The following is a 23018-nucleotide window of genomic DNA, read 5'->3' on the forward strand; positions in this document are numbered from 1 at the left end:
TATTGGGAATTCTTCTTAATGGAAGTCCTGAGTGGGATGCAGATTGTAATGATAATTAATGAGGGGAACCTTTAATAGAAAGAAGCGGAGCCGTTACAGCGGTGGGCGTCCCGCTTTCAGAACACAGTTGGTGTCCAAGGAGCAGAGAAATGCGCCTTGTCGCACTTATTTCCCTTATTAAACCCAGCAGGTGGCCTGTGCAATGCTGTGAGTCCTCACTGCAGTGTGGATATTTATAATGCACCCATCTCTGTCATACTGGAGTGCTTAAACTTGGTGTGTTAATTAGCTCGATGGCTCCCTTTGGGCGCTTGGCTGGCAGAGAGGCAGTTGTTGGGCATGCTCTGTCTGCACAGCATTCTCAGCATCTTCTGGGAAGAGGTAGCAGATTCGGGTGGGTTGTCTCAGCATAGCTTGGATCTTCCCATCCTGGAGAAGCATTGCTATTTCCTGCAGGCTGAGCTGCAGGGAGAGAGTTTATTGTATCTAGGAATTGATCGAGGTGGTCGGACTCTGTGTGACCTCCCCTATAAATGAGTAGAAGTGAAGTTTCCAGCATGCTGGGTTAGATGTCTGATCAAAAGCAGCAGCTATCCACATTTTTCAAACACCTGCCTGTGCTGTGTATATATTTGGTGTTTTGGAGATGCCCTCAGACTGCCCTTAAGCTCAGTCTTGCTGTAAGAAACTCTAGGCATAGCTGGAGCTCTTGGGACCCTACTTGTCTGAGTCTTCCCTGTGAGTCAGCGTAGGAGGGTACTGTCTGGGGATGTAATCACCTGCAAGCAGCTTGTGCAGCAGTGCTGTGGTTAACAGCCTGGTCAGAGGATAGGAGATTGTCTCAGGAATGGCACTTCTCAAGGGAGCAGGTTGCATCAGGTCACCAAGTTTAGTGAAGCTCCCCATCTTGATAAACACAGAGGAAGCAGTAGTGCAGTCCTGTACTCTAACCCCCATGTAGTGACCCTTTCCTACCCTATGGAAAGCTTTTCTAACGTGTGTTATTTCTCCTCGCTTTCCCCAATACCTTTTTCCTAGATGGAGCGGCAGCGCCTGGCCAGAGAGAAGCAAATGAGGGAAGAAGCTGAGAGGACAAGGGATGAGCTGGAGAGAAGGTTGATGCAGTTAAAGGAAGAGGCAACAATGGCCAATGAGGCTCTGGTAGGTCTCTGGCAGGTTGTTTCCCGAGGCACTGCAGCTGTTCCTCACTCTTTCGACGGCTGAAGTGTTTTAGGAGGCACACTGTGACTGTCCTACGGCTATTCTCGAACTGCTGGTGGTGGACGGTGATCAGGAGGCTGGGTGGAGTTGATTTCATCCTGCTGGTCTGCTGTGGGAGGAGCACAGAGGAGGAGGAATTTGGGATAGAGCCTGGGCACATCCAGGTCTTGGCTGCAGAAGGTTGCAGGCTTTCATGGAAGGGGGGGACTCTATGGGCCGTGGCAGCCATGTGGAGTGAGCAGCTCGGAGCCTTGCTCCAGGGGTTGTAAGCACATTTAGGGAGACATTCATTGCGCTCAATGGCTTCATGTGCCTTAATTTTCAGATGAGGTCTGAAGAGACAGCAGACTTGCTGGCTGAGAAGGCTCAGATCACGGAGGAGGAGGCCAAGCTCCTGGCTCAGAAAGCAGCTGAGGCTGAACAGGAGATGCAGCGAATCAAAGCCACGGCCATCCGGACGGAGGAGGAGAAGCGGCTGATGGAACAGAAGGTGCTAGAGGCAGAGATGTTGGCACTGAAAATGGCGGAGGAGTCGGAGAGGAGGTCAGAGGGTACAACCTTGCAGCTGCCTCTGCTTTGCTTTCCAACCCCCTTCTGACTTAGCTGAAAGACTGGCTCACACCTTGGGTTAGTCCAGCGGTTTGCAATGAACCCTTGGCCTCCCATGCACGTATAACAGCACGTGGCCTCAAGGCTGAGCTGGTTTCTCTCTCCATGTCGCTGTTTGCCACAGCTGGCTGTCCCTGAGTAGGAAATGGTGCTGGTAAAGCAGTGGTGGCCCTGATCTTTCCCTGGATTGAAGCTGGAGACCCTGCTCTGAAGCCTTCTCTGGGAGAGATACTGTGGCGAGAGCAGCAGGGAAAGGGGCCGTCAGGTAGCAGGGGAGAAAGTACTGTGGTTCTCGGCACTCTGCTTTCTATGCCTCTCATGCCCTGACAGCAGGAGCAGAAGCCAGCTCTACTTTTGGGTTATTTCTGCAAACACCCACTGCGTCCCCCAAAGTATTTGACAAAACGCCTGGGGCTTTTTTTTTAATTCTGGATGGTAGATCTACATTCCCTAGTCTCTCTTTATTCCTCTGTTTACCTTTCAGTTGTTTAGTTCTCTTTACCCGGTGTGAGGTTTCTGTTTTGGGTTAGCCTTAAAGTCTCACTAACTCCTGGACTCCTTGCTTCTTTTTAAAATTCATGTTTCCATCCTCTTGATACCAGAGCCCAGGTTCCATGGTGCATTTGGTAGTGAGCAAGTAAAGGATCGTTTGTGTTTCCTTCCAACTGATTAGTCTTTTCCATGTGAGAGGTTGCTTGGTGTCAATTCTTCTGCTGGGATGAACACAGCCCTCGTCCATCTCTTTTTGCCTTGGTTTCTATCTTGTGAAGTCTTCACTCAAATTTCAGTCCAGCAGAGAAAGCATCCTTCCCTCCTTTGGCTTCCTCTGGGGGTGGTCCTTGAGCCTCACGGGTAACAAAACTAGTCCTAGAATTGTTGGGCCATGCAAGTAGGCAAAGCTGTGCAATCTTGGGTGCTTTTTTTCTTTTTGAATGTAGTAAGTAATCGTTAGTAGAGGCTTACTTGTCAGAAAACTGCCTCTCCTGCTGTAAGTCTGAGCTTAACTTTTGAAGTTGTTCTCCCCGTCCTGGTGACTTAGCGTGCTTCTCCAGCCCTGAGCCATGCTCACTGATGCTCACACAGAGTCCGTGTCAGAGCTGCCCTTCTATGGCTTGGGGTTTTGTGCTAATTAAAATGTCCCCATGTCAGAGGGTTCTGGCATTTCCCTTGCTTAAATGATTTCGTAGTTTAGCTCCTGTTGCAGGACAAATCTTGACCTGTTCCACACCTATGCTGTAATCCTGCTTCTCCCATCTTCTCATTCCTCTCAACTTCAATCTGATATTTGCCATTTGCTGTTTTTCTTTGTAGGGCAAAGGAGGCTGATCAACTAAAGCAAGACCTTCAGGAGGCTCGTGAGTCTGAGCGGAGGGCAAAGCAGAAGCTTTTGGAGATCACCAGCAAGTCGTCCTACACAGTAAGAGCAATCTGTATTGTAGTCCCTAGTTCCTAGCCCATAAATGTGCCTTCCTCTGTAGCCTGGAGGAGCCTTGTATCTCCATCCCAGCCGTGGAGGGGTATGAGCTGTCTCACTGCATTGTTTAGCAGCTGTTTAGAAATGCTTAGCAGTGCTTGCCCTTTTCATCCAGGCACCCCATCCAGCAGAAGATCACTTTGCTCTTTCCCACACACACACTCACCCTGCCTCACACTACAAGAGCAAGGGAGCTGCTGGTGAAATTAAAGGCAGCAAATTTTAAACCAATTTAACAACTATGTCAGAGCCACGCTTTGCTGGCACGTGTGGAGCAATAGCCTTTAGAACAGCGTTAAATACTTACAAAACAGAGGATGTCCTTTTTCTTGTTATTTTGTTGGGATAAACATTGTTCAGAACCTGTAAATTCATTCTTTGGGCATAAACTGGACGTTGTGCCTCGGTGTGGTGGAAAAAAACTTCCTTGAAGGGAAGATTATTCCATAATTGCCCATTAAAAGGATTTCACACCTTCCTCTAAAGCATCTGGTCCCAGTTGCTGCCGGGGACTGAAATGCCAGACTAAATGACCGTTGCTCCAATCTGCCTGGCAGTTCCTTTCCTCCACTTCTCTAATTGTGCTGCAGGGCCTGCAAAACCCATCAAGTGCTCTCCTCCCTGCAGCTCACACCTGCCACAGTCGCCAGTTCGGCTGCCTTGCTGTACTGAGGGGGGGGAAGAGGGAAGAGCTCGACAGCTTCAGGAATAGACTCAACAGACGTACATGGGAGTTATCGACCCACCCAGTACTGAAATTTTAATTTGTACATGCAGGCTCCTTCCTGCCTCCTTTGGAAACTTTTGAGGAGCAGGTTGAAGAGGACTTGAGATGAAGTAACTTTTTATCCCGATTCTCTGAAGTTGCCTGCAAAAATGTTCAGAAGCTTTTAAAAATAGCAGTGATGGAAAATAGTCAGGTGCTCTTAGCTATGGGGGACACTCAGTGAAGTGCTAGCGACCTCAGTGCTCGATAAAGCTTAGCTTTGGAGTGCTCCTTGTTTTACAAGTCACTAGCATTCTGGGATCCACCAGTTCTTTAATTCTGGGTTTAACTTGTGCACAGGGTGGAGTGTCCTCATTGAAACTCTTACTGCATGGCTACAACAGCCCAATGTTGATGTTTGGGCAGCTCTTACACATCCATGTTCCCTTGTGTTGCTGTGTCCACCCTTAGACTGGCAGAACCCCAGCTAACAAGCCTTTCTGCATAAATCCCTGTGCCTGTGCTGGTGAGCAGCCCCGTGACTGTGTTCCTGCCTGCGGAGTTAAAGGCTCATTAGTAGGAATGTTGTAGGATTGCATGGAGCACAGCTCCACCCCTCCAGCTGCATCTGCCTGGAGGCAATCCACAAAGAACTGCCACCTCCAGACACATGGTACTGGCGTCCTCTCCTTTCCCTAAAGAGCCTTGGCCCTCCTGACATGGCTGCCCATGCCAGGAGGGAAGGGAACATGCTTTTTTCCTCCCCAGTTAGGTGGCAGGGTCCCCTCACGCAGCTGCCGCTCCGTTCCTCCTGCCCCTCTCGGAGGGCGCTGCACAGACTCGATGGCTATTGTTTTCCAAGGTCAGGAGGAGGCAGGTGTGACTGTTGTGCCCATATCCAGGTGATGACACCTTGCCAGGTGCTTCCATGCCCTGTTACACCTGCCTTGCTTCTCCCTTCCCCTGTGGCCTCTCTCATGGCTCGGCTGCATGTGTGTTTGGGGCAGATGAGTGAGTTGTGCTGAGATCCTGTCCTTGCGCACCACTGGAAAGAGCTGGATTTGGGCGAGCCTGCGTCCCCTGCCAGCACAGGGAGGCACCCGGCGGGCGAGCACAGCCCAAGGGATGGAATGAGCCCGGGGTGGCCTGAGGCATGAAGCAGTATCAAAAGCTGCGTGTCCCTCAGGTGAATGGCAGCTCTGCCGAACGCTGCAGGATTACAGCTCCTCTCTTCTTTAATGAGGGTGTAACGCTGAGCTTGTGCTTTTCTGTGGTCCCAGTGCTTGTACTGTATTGTCCCTAGGCAGGATGGCCCTCTGGGGGAGCAAGAGCAGGAGAGGAAGCAGGGAGTGGATGGATATAGAATCATAGAATCATTTAGCTTGGAAAGGACCCTTGAGATCATTAAGTGCAACTGTTAACCTAACTCTGTGTTGCAGAAAAGGCAAGAAACAGTTCACTTTTTTAAAAAAAAAAACAAAACACTTTCCAGTCTCCAACCCTTGTCCTTTAAAGCTTGTTTTGGTCTTTTTAGTCCTTGAAGCCCAAGCTGCTTTTGTCATGTGACTGGTAGGTGATGCATGAGAAATAAGACATGAATCTGAGTGTCAGGGCTAAGAGAACAGTTCATTCTTTACTGACTCGGCGACGGCTCTTTGCCTCCTCCATCGCCCTTCAGGTACCACTCATGGCAAGACTGAAGACAATCATCTCTGCTCTGATTCTTCTGAAATAGTGAGTGGCTGTCTTGGGCTCACCCAAATTCTTGAGCATCGAAGTAAAGGCAGTGCCAGCAACAGGAGGAGCTCTCCCTGTGGGGGAACCCTCATGACGTGACTTGCTCTGTGCTCCCTCCGTATCATCTGTCTCACTTGCTCTGTGCTCCAGAGAGATGACCACTGTCAGTGCAGTGCTTGCCTCTATTAACAGCAGAAAATTGCTTTAATGCAGTAACAGAGTTACGCAGTTTGTTCCAGGTGAGGAAATACATAAGGGAAAAGGTCTGTGTCCCCTTTATCACCATGTCCCCTGGATTAAAAATCTCTGCACCTTCTGCAAGACTTGCTCAGGATTATTGCAAATAGCAAGGAAATGTTTTGCTGCAGATATTGAGCTTGTGCCTTTGAAGGCCTTCAGCATGGTCTTTCTTTGCTCTTTTCTTACTCTTCCTCACTGGGGCTGCTCTCTAACTTCTTTTTTTTTTTCTTTTTTTTTTTTCTGTTGCTTCATGAAAGAGCGGTGCAGAGGAAAGGCAAGGAAGCAGCTGTAGTAACACTGACAAATTGGCATCAGGACTTAATGATTGCAGCAACTGAAATTCCTACTCAACTGTTACTGCTGCTGTTTGGGTGGTTTTTTTTTAAACAAAAACCAACAAGCTTGTGCTGAAAAAATTGCTAAAGGTTGTTTGAAGGCCAGCAGGCTGGTTCTGATGGTCCTGGCTCCCCTGCGCAGCAGAGATTGTAGAACCTCATGTGGGAAGGGCTTTGCGAACACCTGTGTGCCTTACAGGGAAGGGACTTGAATGTCAATGGGCTGCAGGTATTTAAATCAGTTAAGTGCTTCAGCAGACCTGTCCCCTTTCCTTCGAGACTGGAATTTAGGTACTGGGCTGTCCCTTTTCAGCACCTGCTCCAGAATTAATTCAGCTGTGTTCTGTGCTAGCGGCAATCACAAAGGAGAGTAAGAAATGCTGTTTTCTTGTTGTGTGAGTCTAACTTACCTGTAATGCTCCAGCCAGGCCAAGCAATGCAGTTTCGCCTGCTGACTTGTTTATGCTTGTATTAGGTGTTTGCATTCCAGCTTTGCCTCTACAGGGTGAATGAAATGTCATCCCTCTCAGGTTTGTCCAGCCGAGGAGTGAGCAGGGGACGAGCCCTGGCTGTTTGTGAATTCCAGGCTGGTGGTGAGGGAAGAAGCAGGTTATTGTGCAGAGTAAATCTGTCACGGCCCCGGTGCTAGCAGTTCTTATAGAAGCAGAGCTAGCTGCAAACAATCCCTGGAGTATCCCAAATAGGAGAAATGAGGGAAAGAAATAACCAGCTGAAACTCGAGATCTCATCTGTTGGAGTAGGTACCCTAGAACCATCCTACCAGCTTTTGGTGTGTGCTGCCAGAGCAGCTTGTCTCTGCAGCACCATCTCCCACCATCCCCCCCAGTCCAGGCTGGTATGTGCACGTTGTTTTCCTTACAGGAATCCTGTAAAGCAAGAAGGAGCATCTAGCAGAGAGGCGAGTGAGCTTTTGTACACTAGGCTGGATTTCTCATGTCCGAAATGAGGGCTGAGCACGCTGGCAGTGGTTCTGACTCAGGTCCACGCGTGCAGTCTGCCATCTGAAGCTGCTGTACCATTGTTGACGTATGTTGCTACTTGCCACCTCGCGTAATGGATGGCAAGAGCAGAGTGATGATTTGAGTCAGGATGCTTTTCCTTTGCTGGTAATGAGCCCGTTTATTATAGGTGTGACAGAATTTTTGACTGAGAGAAAGGTCATTTTTTAAGGGGAAGATAAAATCTGAGGGCCTGGCAGTGTGTCTCAGTGGGGGGTATCACAGTCACAGCATTTTGCAGGAGGAAGAAAGTCACAAATCCTTGCTCAAGTGTGATATGAGTGACTCCCTATGTTATCGCTGCACTTCCAACTGAATCTAGCAGTGGTTCCTAAACACTTGGAACTGTAAATTACGGCACAGATAAAAATGTATCAGTGCATCTCTGTGGACCTTACTGAAATTGCATCCCAAGTTAACTCTTGGGGTTATGTTGTTCTTTGCTCAGGCTTTGGGGAGCAGTGGAGTGCAGGACTCTGCTGTCATACAGGGTCTTGCATTGCCCCTGTTCACAGCTTGCACTTTTAAAATCTGCTTTAACGTTAAATAGCTGTCAGATGTCTCCCAAGAGGTAGTGTCTGTCCAGCTTTGATTTCAGTGGCATAGCAGTGGTAACACCTCTGTTTTACCAAGTTTTGTCAATAGATTTTGAAGGCAGGTGGTGTTTTGTTTCCTCTTTACCACTGCAAAGAGTGGGGTCCCAGAGGAGCAATAACTCTAAGCTGAAGAATAAATCCGGAATGGAGCAAGGTGGTCTTCAGGCTGGTCTTGTGCTTGGGGCACTGGGCTTGTTCACTGCTCTGTTTCCACCTTCTGTGTTAGAAGATCACCAGCTGAAAAAGAGCTTTGTAATCTACTCTCCAGAAAGTTTAAGGCTGGTTCAGACAAATGGGATTGTGGGCTGTGTTGCACCAGGAGTACATGCGCCCCTTCCCTTTTCCCATGCAAATGACAAGATCTCTCCAGTTCAATGCCACTGCATGGTAAAATACACCCAACTCCAAGGAGAGTGTCTTGTTACCTGTGTGAGTAGCAGATCAGGACCTTATTACAGCATTAGTAAGTAGCACCTTATACTGCATGTTTAGGTGTTGCTCTGATTTTACCTCTGTGTTACAGAACATTTGCTATCGGAATGCTCGTGTGGCCAAAAATGATTCATTTGTACTCTCTCTCTTTAGCAGTCCGTGAACTCAAGTACGACAGCATTGCCTACTGACCTGTCAAGCTTCAACCTCATCAGCGAGAGCCTGTCCTTTGACTTCAAGGATACGGACATGAAGAGGCTTTCAATGGAAATTGAGAAAGAAAAGTATGTGGCATGCATCCAGTCGGTGCTGGGGCTGGGATTTGTGCTCGGTTGCAGTGGGAGGAATCGCACCAGGGCTGAATTTAACTTTTACGTTCCAGACGAGCACCGATGTGAGGTGAAAGGGACCAAAGCCTTACGGATTCGCATTTACCAGGTCATTAGTAGCTCTGCCCAGAACATGATGTACCTACTGGTCGCCCATTTCTCCGGGTGGGGACCAGGTGTCGCAGATGCAGGTGTACTGCCTGCTCAAAGGCGAGTTTAAGCACGCTGAGCCCTGCACCAGTCAGTTCCTCTCTGTGTGGTTCACCTGGCTCTTGCTTAGGCTCGAATTATTTGCGTTGGTAGTAAGAGTTAACAGCAGTCTGACTGCTGGTGCACTAAGCTGTTGCAGGCTGGTGCTTGTGCGTTTGCAGTGTGTCCAGAGAATGTGAAGACAGCTGGAGTGAGTGCTAAGGTCCCGCGTTAGGGCTTTAACCCCTTTTTCTTGGAATCTGTGTCATGTTTCTATATAAAAAGTGTGCGCAAGCGAGTTTGGATGCGATTATGAGCTTTGATCTTTTGTTTTCCTGAGGGTGTAAGTGTAGCCTTCAAAATTACAAATTTAGCAGAAATCAAAGCAGATCAGATTTTAATCTCTATAGTAATAATGTGCTTTCTTCATTGATTGGGTAGTAGATCAAAGCTAGAAGGGCTCTGCCATAGCACTCCAGCCAAAACTTCCTGGGGCTGCAGTGAAGTGCCCGCAGATCCCGGAATGTGGTTTATTTTGTCTCTGCTCAGTACCCTCTCCCATGTATGAAATAACAGACCACCATGCTAGAGACAGAGATTAAAAACTTTTCCTAAAGCTAGAAGGAAAAAGAAGCTGAAAATAACAGGATAATTCCTCGTTCTGTACCCAGGTTGCTAACTAGGTCATCCTGCTCTCCTAAGCAGGAAGAACTTGGCTCTGCCAAATGCTGAAAGCAATAGCATGCTTTTGCTGACTTCTCCAGCTCTGTTCTTCCTCGGATGCTGAGATGAACCTCGCTACAAATTTTGGCCCCCTGAAAGGGTTCTTGTTAGTCTGCTGGTGCTATGACCTGTGTCTTGGTGTTTAATCGCAAGTACAAGGCTGGCATGGTATGATTTCTATTTTTATTTTAATTATTTTTTTTTATTTTCTCTCTACTCTAGTCGATGCTTCATCGTGGAAGGCAGTTAGGGCCAAGTCCTGGGAATGGCTGGGTTTGTGGGTTTTGGTTTGGGTTTTTTTCTCCCTTTCTTTTTTTGGGAGACATTTCTCTCCCCTAGGGATGCTGTGTGCTAAAAGAGACCTGATATTTTGGGGGCAGTGCTTGCTCCCACATGGTTTACAAGCTAAATCCCTCTAAAACATGGGAAGTCAGTATATCAGGGTGCTTCCATACTGGAAGGATTTGTGCCTTTGAGTTTTTGAGCTGCGTTTGAAGAGAGGGTGCAGTGGTGTAGAGCAGAGCTGCTTAAACTGCTATCTTGTAGACTGAAACTGTGTAATGTTAACCTAAATCATGGTGCAGCTTCACTCAGAAATGGGGAGACGTACAAACATCCAGCAGCTCCAGCTTGGCTTTGTTTTTTTTATAGTAATGTAACTTACAGTTTTGTTCTTGGGTCAGCTGCCTGGGTCCTCTTTCTAATAACCAACAAATCATTGCTCAGAGTAGTTTACTGTGTGCTGTAAATTAATGTTGCCAGTTCCACACACTAGAAATAATGAAGGTAAGGTTTTTCTGTTACAATTTCATTATTGGCTGCCATGATATCATGAAACCACGTGCGGCTGACCAGTACTAACCCAGGACTTTTTTGTGTGTGCTAGGGTAGAGTACATGGAGAAAAGCAAGCACCTGCAAGAGCAGCTGAATGAGCTGAAGACAGAAATTGAGGCACTGAAGCTGAAGGAGAGAGAGACAGCTCTGGATATATTGCACAACGAGAATGCCAGCCGAGGCAACAGCAAGCACAACACTATTAAAAAGGTATCAGAGGGCTCCAGTTTGTATCTCACCTGATGAAATCCTTTAAAAACAACGACAAAATAACCCTTCCATTTGGTTTACCTTTTGCACAAGTTGTTACAATAAAATTGTTTGATCTAGGCTTTCTTCCCCAGCTGCTTAGCTTTTAATCAGGGTGCAGAGAATTTCAGCTTCTGCTGGTCCTGGCTTATATATGCCACAACCAAGCCTTGTCTCCTCAGTGCTGTGTGAAGGGATGCAAAGGTCTCAAGGTTTGAAGGTCTTGCTGAATCTTACAAAAGCTGTACAGGGATGCTGTTAGAAGGAATCTGCTACCCTAGTGACCCCAGGAACAGGAAAAGCCCTATCTGCCTATTGCAACCATTCCCTACAGGCATTACAAGGAAGCAGCATTGAGCTTGTCTGGTGAATACTAAGGGCAAAAATACTCCTGACTTACGGACTCTCAGTAGAAAAAGCCAAAAGCCTCATCCTCTCTTTTAATGTGTTCTCAAGTAACCTGTAGTGCAGCTTCGAATACTAACGGTAAAATTTCTTGCTAGCAGGGTGTGTGTGAAATGTCTGCTCCCTGTGCTGTGGACCCTGGAACCACCTGCCTCTAGAAATGCGGTTGAGATGACCAACTTCGCCCAAAAGTTAGGATGGCTGGGTCTGCTAGCCCGGGGGTCACACCTGAAAGGTCACAACAAAGCCCGTTCTTTATTTCTACATCCTGACCTTTTCCTTTGCTTAGTAGCTCTGCTGTTCTCCCAGCTGGGCCTAGCGTAACGAGGGGCTGGGGGCACATCCGTAATTGGTATGCTGGGATGTAGTGGTCAGCCCCACTCATCTGCAAAGGCTTTTACACCGCAAAAGCTTTTACCCAGCTGTCTTTCTGCTAGCAGCTGTTCTTGTGAAGGATTTGGAAATCTGTATGGCAAGGGATGCAGGCTGTGGTAACTACTCCAGGTTTTAAAATCAAATCCTTCTTTCTTTACTACTCCCAGCTGAGAGTTACATCTGAAAGGATTTAAAGATACTGGTTCATGCCAAATTTCCTGGCTGGCAATTTATGATCACTGAATTGGGGCAGGGAAATGAATCTAGTGGGTCTCGCTTCCTCGTTTCCCTGTGTTAGCCCTGAGCTATTCAGGTTCCTGTCCCACCAGAACAGAGAAAATAAAAAATCTTCACAGGCCCTTTTGTCATTATAGAATCCGAAGACATTTCTGCTCCCAGTAGGTTTTGTTAGGTTTTGTCTCTGCTCAGAGTCCTCAGTTTAAACGGAAAATGTTAAATTTTCACTTCTGACAGAGACGAATTCATAGAGAGCTGATGGTCCCATTTGTCTCACTTAAAGAAGGTGGCTGGGCAACCATTTCGATGTCTTGTCAGGGCTTATCGCTGTAATTGGGACTATGCGGTCAGTCTTCGTTCCTTTGAAGCTGGAGTCTTCTCCTGTCCCCTCCCTCCAAGAGGGAACTGAGGCTGCACAGCTCCTACATCTTAGCTGGAGGAGCAAAGGTTTTTACTAATAGTCTATTAGTGGAGCACATCAGAATAAAATTACAGACTGCTTTTGTTCCTGTCGCCAGGAGGTCAGGAGAACTTTTGTCTTTGCAGTTGTGATGGCGAGGAAAATGCAAGACAAGACACTGGAAATGGGGTAGCAGTTAGGCAATACTTAAATAATACCAAACCTCTGCCCCACCTGGAAGCCGCTGATCACTTCAGCACTCCAGGCAAACTGTACAGATTGCACAAATGACCTGACGTTACTCGTATGACAGAGGATTATTTTTTGTTGTTGTTGTTCATTTTATTTTGCTGGTTTAGCCTCAAGCCCAGGGCAGAAGACCTATCTGCATTTGAGACTTCAAAGTAGGTTATTCCAAGGTACTCTGCGTGGGGTGATGGGATCACTGGCTGTAATACTAACCCGTGCATGAGCTTGCCTGCAATATGCACTGCTCTAGCCAGCTCCCATTGCTGCCACGCTGACAGTGCTCCTTCCACGCCACAGCAGGGTGCGGTGCTGGTGACACCAGGCTTGCCACCCGCGGCGCAGCACCCTGCCCGTCCCTGCGGTGAACCCGTGCAGCATGTCGCAGGCAGCCGCCCTGCCTGGCTCTCGCTTCCTTGGTAGTGTTCACAGCGTCTCTGCGTTCATTTTTGCACCTGGTCCTCCGTGCTGGGAAGCATCTTTCTTGGCAGAAGTTGAGTTGGCAACATCAGTGGGGGAGTGCAGGCGTAGATGCCTAAATAATTAAGCATGCCTGTGTTTGCTCTGCTGCCACTGGCTGGGAATCTATTGGAGGTGCAGGGTGGCCTTTGAAGATGTCTTTAATGAAGTAAACCAGGAGCTTCCCCCTTGTTTGCTGCAGAAAGAAATACAGGATTAAAAAAAAAAACCACACCAGCCAACCACACAAAACCTATCAACTCTTTGCTGCCAAAACTGTCATAACAGGCTAAAAATGTGCACCCTCCGCCTTGGAGCAGAACAGCACGTGGACACGTTATCAGCGTCTGCCTGTTTGAGAAGTGTCACAGGAAGGTAAAGCAGACTGTCGAGGACAGCCAGTGTCTGCAGGCAGCTTTTGGGCAGGGCTGCAGCTGGGGGTGGTCCAGGGAGACTGTGCTGAAGGGCCACCCTTACACACAGGGACACTGGCTGTCCTTCCTGCCTGCGATGCCTCTGCCTGTCCCCTGCCTCCTTCAGCACGCCAGCGACTCCCGCTCTGTTAGTGCCATGTCTCTTCTTTCCAGAGCCTGCTTTCCTCCGAGGATTTGCCCTCAGTCTGCAGGCTGGGTGTGTGCAGAGCATCTACTCCCTCCTTCGGGAGGATGAGTTTGGGGAAGCTTTCTTGCTCTTTACTTGACCCTGGTTCTTGCACACTCACAGGGTTTTAGCGAGTTTGGAGTGGTAGCGCTAAAGGGAAGAAATGGCACAGATGCAGTGGTAACAGTACTCGTGACAGCGGGTAGCAAACCTGGCGGTAAGCGCCTTTGGAAAAGGCTTTCGTTAAAAGTTACTCTGAGGGCTTGCACAGCCCTGCCTGCATGGTGGGCGCATACAGCCAACGGTGGAGCAATTTCCCAGCGCCCCTGGAGCTCTTTAGCAGAGGCAGGAGGATGCTTTAGATGCAGACTTCTCCCTGGCTGGTACCCAGAAGCGATCAGCACAGGTTTGTGCTGTTCTTGAATGGACCAGCCCTTTCAAGGCTGCAGGCAGTGCTGTAAATCACTCAGGTCAGGGGTTTGTGCCAGCTGCAGGTTGTTCCCAAGACAGGCTGCTCTCATTGTTAAGCATTTCCTTGGGGAAGAGACTAAAACGAGGGATGACCCTGTAGGTCTGGGCCACCTTGGGGGAGGCATTGTATGTATCTTGGGGTTGAAACCTGCTGTCCCGTCCCAACTGGCTTGAAGAACACCTTGGCAGGTGAAACTGGGGCAAAATCCACTTGCAGCCACAGCATGAGGAAGTGAAATGAAGCCCTGGCAGTTTGTGAAAAGACTAATCCAGCAGCTGGGAGAGATTTGGTGCCTGGGAGGAGCCCCCATAATTAAACCAGATGCACAGCAAGTGCTGCGGTGTGACCTCTGGGTTTTGTTGCCTGCCTTTGAAGACGCCTGCTAAGTTTTTCATGTTTAATTACGTGGTTAACATGCTAATCCTTTTTTATGAGCTCTGTGGGCACAGCACAAGCACCTCATCTGGAAACTGATTTCCCTTCTCTGTAGTGCTCTCCACTGTGGGCTGGCGCTCCTGACTCCAGCTGGCTCAGCTTCAGGAGGGTTTGCCACTTAGGCTATGGTAGAAGATGAAAAAACCCCCACTTTTTCCTTGCATCCTCCAGTGTAGGAAGGCTCCCAGGACAGACTGCTGCTCTAAAACACAATTGGGTCTTTCATTCCAGTTGCTTTCTTCTTGCACAGTCATGCTTATTTACTGTGATTTAAGCCCTTTGAAGTATCCAGGCAAGGAGCAAATCTTCACGCCTGTTCCCAGACAAGCAGCTTTGTCCTTCAGCAGTGCTCCGGTGCTTCGGCAGGCAGGCTTGGCCTTTCCCCGCCAGGCTCTCACGTGGCTCTCGGCTTTTTCTCAGGCACAGCGTTTCTCTGGGCTTGAGCTTATTCCTTGGGGCCAGCACTGCTGGAGCCCACAGGGATTGTGCGGACGGCGGTGGTGGGGTGAGCTATTGCTGACCGTGCCCTTGCTGGCTTCTCTCCTGGCTGATCCTGGTTGTGGTGCAGTGTTGCCCTCGACTCAGGTAATGCAAGAATTTTTCTTCATCATTGAGGCACTTGGGGTTTGGATAAGCTACTTCAGATCTGCTTGTTGATCACCAGTAGACTAGCCTGGGCTTCCATCATCACTGGGCCGTGAACAGTCATGTTTTACCACGTTCCTACGGACACAGCATCGTCCCCTTCAGGTTTAGGCAGTGAGCAGCTCCTGGCTGCTGAGCATGGAGCGGTGAGTGAGGCGAAGTGGGCTTCTGCAGGTTGTCTTCACTCCTCCCACCTTCAAGATATGCTGTGGTCTGTTCTATACAGCAGTGTAAGGACACTGGTGAGTAAGTGATGGTCACTGCTGTCTGAGTCTCTCATGATGCAGATACAAAGCTGCTGTGCCACCACCAAATGTCATGAAGCTACTTCATCATCTGGACAGGCTGAAGGTTTTTGGGAGGTTGGCACTGGGGCAGACAGCTTCCCTCTGTCCATTTTCCAGCTATGCCTGGCTAGCATCTTGCTAGGGTTCACTGAACCGTGTCCCTCGAGGACTTCAGCAAATCTTGTGGGGTCTCTGTCATCTCTCGGGGACTCCCTTCCTTACCTCTCCCCTTCTGGAACCTGCAGACTCCCCTGCGTGAAATGGGTTTGCTTTGCTCCAGTGGTTTGCTGGGGAGATGGAGGATATTACTGCGCCTCAGGAGCTTTATGCTGTGGAGGGAGGGGACCAGCACCAGAAATACTTCTGCTCTGGGAAGGGCAGAAGAAGGGAGCCTGCGTGGTACAGAGCAGGCTGAGCTGCAAGCAGGTGGGTCTGTCCTTCCTTGTGCATCCTGTGACAGCCTGGACATGGATGAGGTGCTCTTTAGTCTGATGCGGAACTGCAGTGTTGCCGTGGCATAGCTCTATAATCTGCTCCCCCCAGAAGAGGGAAAGGCTGTGTGCCGCAGAGCAGGCATGCGACCAGCAAGAGACTTCCCAGGAAAAGCAGCACCAGCATTTCCCATCCCCTCGGGAGCTGTGAGGGTAGAGAGAAAAGATGAGGAAGGATGCTGGCTTCTTGCCCTGCCTGGCACCGGGCTAGGATGCTGGCAAGAGCCAGGAGACACCGGTGAGCAGAACAGCTTCAGACACCTCTGGGCACACGTTTTTCCGAGTGCAAGAGGAGATGGAGGTGCATCCCACGTGGGTCTTGCCCGCGTGCATGCGAGCCCGTGTCCCTGCTAGCTTCGTTTTCTTCCTGCCCTGGTTCTCTTTGGAGCTGGGAAGTGAAACTCCCTGGCAGCTAAACTGGGACACGGCAGCCTCCTTTCCTTGTTTACGAGGAGCAAAAGGAAACTAGGAAACGTCAAGCCTATCAGCTATTTTTGTGGCAGCCTTTGAAAAGTGTTTCCTTCAAATGGAATGTCATCTTTCTTTTAAACGCACTCATCAAAGCATTGGAGGCCGGGGGAAAGTTGTGCTTAAGAGAGAATAAACGGCAGCGTGGGAGTAAGAAAGAAATGGTGAGGTGGGGACTGGAAAGCGGGTGAGGAGGGAAAAATAGGAAGGTTTTGGTTTCAAAAGTAAATGTGGGAATTGGAAGGTCCACCTGGCCAGTGGAGACTGGGTAGTAGGCAGGGAGGGAGAAAGATGTTCAGGGGAGTGGGGGTGGAATGAAGAGGAGTTACTGTATGCAGCACCAGGTGATGATGTAGCAGGGGACCATAGATGTCCCTCCCAGCAGCAGGAAGACATCCCTGGCATCGCATGGGGTGAGGGGGTGCTGCATGGATCATCCTCTCCTTCAGCCTTGCCGTGCTGCAGGATAAACAAGGAAATAGCAAGGAAGTGAGAAATGTTAAACCTCTCCCTGTTCTTTGGGACCTGGGAGGATGGTGGAAGGTTGATGTGATTTGCAGCCCCCTTATCCTGCCCGTGCCCCACCTCCAGTGCGTGGGGAGAGCACCAGCTCTCGAGGGCTCGCTGGGAGCCCCAGGCAGTTTTCTCTCTATTCGGTTTGCCTGGCCAGCAGAAGTTATGTGCCTGCAGTTACTGGATTAGCCGCTCTAAACTGTGTTTGGCTATGAGGAACTTATTGGGTTGCTTTTGTTTGTTTGTTTATCTTAAATCAAATCAGTCCAGCAGCGCTGGGTGAAAGCAGAGCTCAGTGGAACCCCAGCACAGGAATGCAGGGAGTGGGACTCTTTTCCTTTCTCATATCTTGATTCATTTGAGCTCTGGCTGCTTAATTGCGCTCCCTCTCTCTCTCTAAATTTTCTTTGATGGCTCTGGTAGGGCATTGTGGAGCCCACCCTCCCTCCTGCAGGAAGGAGATTATCATAATACTGCTTGTAAATCAATTTTTTTTCCTTCTCTGCACTGATGAGAATGTAACTTGCTCTTAATCACTCTGCCTCGCCTGCACAACGTTACAGTACGGGGATCTATGTTTCTCCTTGCCTGGCTGGGCAAAGGGGAGGCAGAGGGTACAGAGAGTTTGCAGGGGTGCTGGAGGCCACCTTGGGGCTTTCCCCCAGCAGATGGTGGAGAGGCTGGAGCAGGGCTGTGCTGTCCTCGCCGGCTGCTCTCCTCTTCGCTTTCTTGTTCTGGTGCAGAAAAAGAGCAAAACCCATTGCTCCCTGCGTGAGGGAGTGGGATTTCCCTGCAAAGAGCTGTCTGGGGCTTTTGCAGCCGAAAGGAGGTGGGAAGCGAGCTTGCCTGCAGGACTCCCCGCGCCCACCCGCTTCCGCAGCCCCTCCGTGTACCCCTGCAGCGCTGGGTGGGATGAGTCAGGCAGCCGTGGGGCTTGCTGCCCTGGGAGCTTCCCTTGGCTCTGCCCGTCTTCATCCAGTGGATCCCTTGGGTTTTGGCATGCCGCAGCCGTACCGTGCTCACTGTCAAGGCCGCACCACCGACCAGTGGCAGGGCTTTTCTGCTGCCTCACCCGAGTGCTGCCTGCGATGGGAGCGAGGATAGCCCTGCCTGTAATTGCTCAACAACCAGAAAAAACAAGAATAAAAAGAAAGAAAAAGGGGAGAGGGGGAGTTTTCCTTCCAGGCACAGCAGAGCAACAGTGGTGGAGAGTCAGTGTGCAGTAAAGAGCAATCTTAATTTCCTCTCTGTTTATTCCTATGCCTGACTGATCAGATGTGAGAAGGCAGCTACCTTAGAGCTGCTGGGCAGCTGTGATTCCCAGTGATTCCCAGTGCTGGTGGCTGCCAGAGGTGCCCTCGCTGCAGGGGTTGTGGAGGCAGAGCAGCCTGAAGTTGCTGGCCCCTTCCTCTGCTCAAACCACCCCCCAGGTCTTAGCAATAACCCAGCTCCTGCTAATGAGAAATATGCCAGCTGTGCCTGCATCCCGCTCCTGTGATGCTTTCTTAACGCCCTTCAGGTTCCTGGGGAGAAAGACAGCCGGAGGCTCCTCCTCGGGGAGCCTAAATGGGAAGAAATCGTCCTGCCCCGGTGCCAGCACTGCATGAGCCCTCTGGCTTTCTCAGAAACAGCCAGAGTGCAGCAACAGGGTGGTGAGCGGTGTGGGGGTGCCTCTGCGTGGCCAGAGCGGAGCTGGCAGTGTGGATGCCCTCTTTGCCACAACTGAAATCCCTGTGGTCTTTGCCTTTCAGATGGGAAAATCTGGCCGCAGCTGTGTGCCACTGAGCCACAGGGCATGGCCCTCTTGGGAAGTCAGTGCTCCCACCTCTCTGTGGACCCCCATCTCATCAAGACCCATCTTTGCTGGTGCTCCCTGTATGCCCACAGCTGGGCTGCTCTTCCCATGCCTCGGTTTCCCTCAGGATAGGTAAAAACCCCCGACATCAAGCATCTCGGGGAGCCTTTGAAAGGCAGAGATGAAAGCCCCTAGTGAAAGAGCAGGGCTGCATCTCTTCTTTCTCCTTGTGCCTGTGCCGGATGCCCTCGGAGCTGTGCCTCCGCGTGCTTCCCCTGGCACTGCAGCAGCATTTGCTCAGGAAGGCACAGCTTTGGGCACAGAGGCTGCTGCCTGAGCCGTGCTTTGAGGTTCCCCAGGCCCGCAAAAATGCGTGGGGGATTAATGGAGAGCTGTGTGTAGCTAAAGGCGGAGAGCAGACTCAAAATAGTCAAATCTGCCTTACGAGCCTGGGGAAACATCTTCCCTCTCTGCCTCATCAGCGGTTGTAGCTGGCTCCTTTCTTTTGTACGTCGGAGCACAGAGTTTGCTGGGGGTGACCTGGGAGGCATCTCCCCTCGCTGTGCTTTAATGGAGAGCAGTGTGAGCTGCTGCGGGCTGGGGAGGTGGTGGGATGCTTTGATTCACCGTCCAGCTTGCGGAAGAGATGACTTTGGTGGTGGGGTGTTAGGAAGGAGGTAGCTGGCAGGTAGATGTTCCTCCCTGGGGGTGTCTGGCCTCTCAGAGGTCTCATCAGGTGAAACAGGAAAGTGAAGCTGCCCCATTTGGGGCTGTGGTGGGCAGACGGGCTCCGATGTGAGCCCTGGCACTCACGCAAACCTGTGGGGCTGTTCAGCCTCAGCCACCCCTCTCCAGCCCTGTGACACCCCCATTGACCCCGCCCTTCCGTGCCATGGGACCGCAGTCCCCGTCATACCAGCTCATTGCTGCTGGAGGCAACAACCCTGCTCCAAGGGGAGAACCACGCTGCGCGCCGTGCGTTATGCACCAAATCCTCCGGCCCGTGACCCAGCCAGGTGCCCGCTTGGGATCGCAGGTGGGATTTCTGCTGGAGGAGCTGAAACGAAGCCTGCGCTGGGGCCATCGGTGGGGCTGGCAGCAGGCTGGGGCTGCCTGCTCTTCCCCCCCCTCCAGCCTTGAAAAGGGGCAAAGAGCTACCCAGAGCACACAGAGCCCCCGTCCCGTCTGATCCCACCCTCCATCCAGCTCTGGAGGGGATGCTGGAGGAGCAGAGGGATGCTAAGGAGGAGGAGAGCCAGCCCTGGCCTGGGAGCTGCTGCCAGCAAAGGGTATTAAGCCCCTGCAGAAATTTCCTCTGCAATACAGCTTTTTTCAGAATGGCATTAGAGCTGTGAAGGAATTACTGAGGAAAGGCCGTGGGGGGAAGCAGGGAGGGGAAAGCGCTTGGCAGCTCCGTCGCAGGGCTTAACTCACTGTAACGGGATCCGAGGATTCCTGTTTCAGCAAAACCGGCGTCCCCGGCGGGAGGCACCGCTGCTTAATCCAGCTGAAACGAAGCCCTCGCCATCAGCTGCCTGGTTTGGCAAAGTCTTGCGGTGATTCAGCAGCTGGGTGGAATGTGGCACTTCTCCCACCACGCTCCTTTGGGTGGTTATCTGTAAATCCTGCGATTTCCTCCTCGCCGCGGAGGGCGTTTCTTTCATCTCTGGTTTGGCCCATTAGAAAATGGGCTCACGGTCCCTCCGTGAAGTATTATTTTTTGGATAGGCTTGCTACCGCCATGGAAAGCTTTTCTGGGCTGGGTTTCTATGTCCTATAGAGCCTCGGCTCCAGGGACACAGTCCTGCAAGCCAGGGCTCTCCAGCTTCGTCCGGCGGGGTGGGGGGAGCAGGTCTGGGGTGAGGTCCCAAGGCAGGGGGGTGGCGTCAGCCCCACGCAGGTGCTGGGCTGGTGGTGCTGAGCCACATTGTGGCTGCTGGGACCACGCTGGGCACGCACACTCATCCCATCCAGGGCGGTGGGTTGGGGTTGGACGTGAGCAGAGGATGGTCCCTAACTGGTGACAGGTTACGTGTACCAGGCTGGCCCGGAGGCTTTGGGAAGTTGTGGCTTTAGGGACAAGCCTGGTTCTCCTTCTGCCCTCAGCTGATGGAGATTGTTTCTCCTCCATCTTTGCAAGAGCCTTGTGTGTTCCCTCACCGCCAGGGCAAGGAAAGGAAGGAGCGTGCTGGCCCCCAGGGGCACAGTCCTACGGCCAGGACTGGCACCTTTGGTCCACGTTCCTGTTATCCCACAGCCAGAAAGCTGCAGCCAGGCTCATTCTGTTGGTTGCATCTGTGGCCCCTCAGCAGCCTTTGCTTGAGGGGAAGGTGGTGTCGGCAGCAGAGCAGTCACGCTCCCCCAGCCCAGCCTGCCTCCCCTTGCCCTGCGCTTTGCCTTCGGGCTGTGCTTCTTGCCGGGGCTCAGCTGCAGGGCTGCCCGCCGTCCCTGCTTCTGCTGCCCTGGTGTTTTCGGAGGGGCAGAGGCTGGGCCAGGAGGGGAGAAGGGCAATAGCTCCCTCCTGCTCAGCCTGGTGCCCTCCCGGGGAGGGTGAAGCTGGGGCTGGGGGCCTTGGGGAAGGAGGGGGTCAGCCCCATGCCCCTTCAGCCGCCCCTTCTGCTCTCTTGCAGCTCACCCTACAGAGCACCAAGTCCCGCGTGGCCTTCTTCGAGGAGCTCTAGGAAGCGACCAGCTGCTCCACACTGCTGCTGCCTGCCTGCTGGCCGGCCCCCCCCACCAGCCGGAGCCTCTCCCCCCGGACCAGTGTCCCCAACCAGGGCTGGGGAGCTGGGCATCGCCCCCCGGTCCCCACCGTGGGCTGCCAGCCTCTGCACACCAACGGACTCGGGGCCTTGCTGCCCACGGACTGTGTGATGTTCTCTAGCTTAGTGTCCATTCAGCCTCCTCCCTTCCCCTCTTTTTTCCCCTTTTTCCCCTCCACCCCAGCCTTTTTCTTATTTTTCTAGCGTAGTTTTTTGGCTTAGCCCTCCAGGCTCTCCACGGCGTTGGGGCTGCAGCCGTGCCCCCCAGCCCAGCGGCCAGCGGAGCGTGCCAAAGGGTCTCCCTTGGCAGGGATGCCATCCCTCTGGGCTGCCTGCTCCGGCTGGCAGCAGCGTGCCAGCTCTGGAGCCCCGTGCCGGCGGTGCCTGGAGCTCCATTAGGAACACAGAGCATGTCCTAGTGGAGTGCTGTAAATCAGGGGCCGTCGCGCCGGCTCTCCCAGCGCCCAGCGCAGGCGGGCAGGGAGCAGGATTGCAGCGGCTGCAGGGACCTCGCTCTGTGGGGCTTAGGGCTGCTGCTTCCCTGGGGAGATGAGGCAGGGGCAGGGGATGGCGAGGAAGGGCTCCTCCTCCTCCTCCTCTCTGCGAGGAATACGGAGCTGAACAGCTAGTGCCAACCAAATGAAACCTTTTTTATCCTGAAAACTGTGACAAACCTGGGCAGCAGGTGGCCAGGGCGTCTCTGGGGGGGGTGGTTGGGGCTGGCTGCCCAGGTCTGGCGCCCCTAACACAGCGTGGGCCCCCCACAGCTCCTCTGAGCCCCCCTTGGGGATGCCGCTACCCGGGCTGAGCCAGGGGCTGCCCGCTCCTGCCTGCCCTCCAGCAGGTGCCTTTGCTCACAGCTCTGACCCCCCCAGCAGCAGCCACGGGGGGCAATGGGGATGCCCTGACCTTTCCTTCGTGTCTCCGTCCCAAATCCTGCCCTCTGCTTGAGGAGAAACCTCCCTTCCAGCTGTGATTTATCCTTTCATGGAGCTGGTGCTGCGCCGGGGCATCCTCTGATCCCTTTGGGACCCCCAGTTCCTCCTTCCCACAACCTCGCCTGGCCTGCAGCCACACCGGCATCGGCCGGAGGGTCAGCCTGGGACTTGGTGTGTAGTAGATCGTGTCCTGAACCCTTTTTATTTAAAACCGCACTGCCTCAGATCAGCTCCCGGCGCGTGGCTGCAATCCGGGTGGCTGTGGCCTGGCACAGCCGCTTTCCCATTCCCCTGGACTGTTGTACTCAGAAGAAATAGCGGTTTTCTCCTTTGTTTTAATAAAAATTCAAAGCACTAAGAGGGGGAGCTGGGACTTGGTTGGTGTTTCTTCTTTGGGTAAAACCTCGCGAAGCCCTTTGCTGCTGCAGTTAATGGCGGAGGGGGGGGGGTGCGGAGGGCGGTTAACGGGGAGGATGGCTGCGGTCCTGGGATCCCTCTGGCAGCTTCCATGTGCTGGGATGGCTTCCTCGTACCCATCGCTCCGGGGGTCCCCCATCCTTGCTTCCAGCAGGGTGCCCTTCTCCCTCCCAGGCTTTGGGACGCCCTGGGGAGCTGAGCCCTGTTTTTGCCATTTCTGGGGCTCTGCCCGACGCTGCCTGATCTCAGCCTGCCTGCAATAAATAAACAACGCGCTGCATTGACCTCAATTTTTTTAATTAATTATGGATAAAACCCCTTTGGTGATGCAGGGACCCAGCTGAGCTGCGGGCCCTGAGTCGGGGCTGCCGGTGGGAT

The 23018-nt window shown here is 51.9% G+C and overlaps 1 protein-coding gene across 11 annotated transcripts in view; it reads left to right on the plus strand.

Moving 5' to 3' along the window:
- The window catches only part of NF2 (neurofibromin 2), a 49485-nt gene extending 26904 nt beyond the window's left edge, over positions 1-22581 (plus strand). The window contains exons 11-18 of one of the 11 annotated variants that reach the window (XR_005829652.1): positions 1039-1161; positions 1547-1764; positions 3142-3247; positions 8523-8653; positions 10497-10656; positions 11199-11335; positions 12472-12516; positions 21154-22581. Coding sequence is in view for 10 of the 11 variants with exons in the window: in XM_040606734.1 (XP_040462668.1) it covers positions 1039-1161; positions 1547-1764; positions 3142-3247; positions 8526-8653; positions 10497-10656; positions 12064-12068; positions 12479-12584 (846 nt within the window). In the remaining variant the exon portion in view is untranslated. The other 10 variants (XM_040606701.1, XM_040606694.1, XM_040606710.1 and 7 more) reach the window with 10 other exon arrangements.
- The last annotated feature ends 437 nt before the right edge of the window (positions 22582-23018 follow it).

The sequence above is a fragment of the Falco naumanni genome, chromosome 1, assembly GCF_017639655.2.
Source record: "Falco naumanni isolate bFalNau1 chromosome 1, bFalNau1.pat, whole genome shotgun sequence".
In the NCBI taxonomy this organism is placed as follows: domain Eukaryota; kingdom Metazoa; phylum Chordata; class Aves; order Falconiformes; family Falconidae; genus Falco; species Falco naumanni.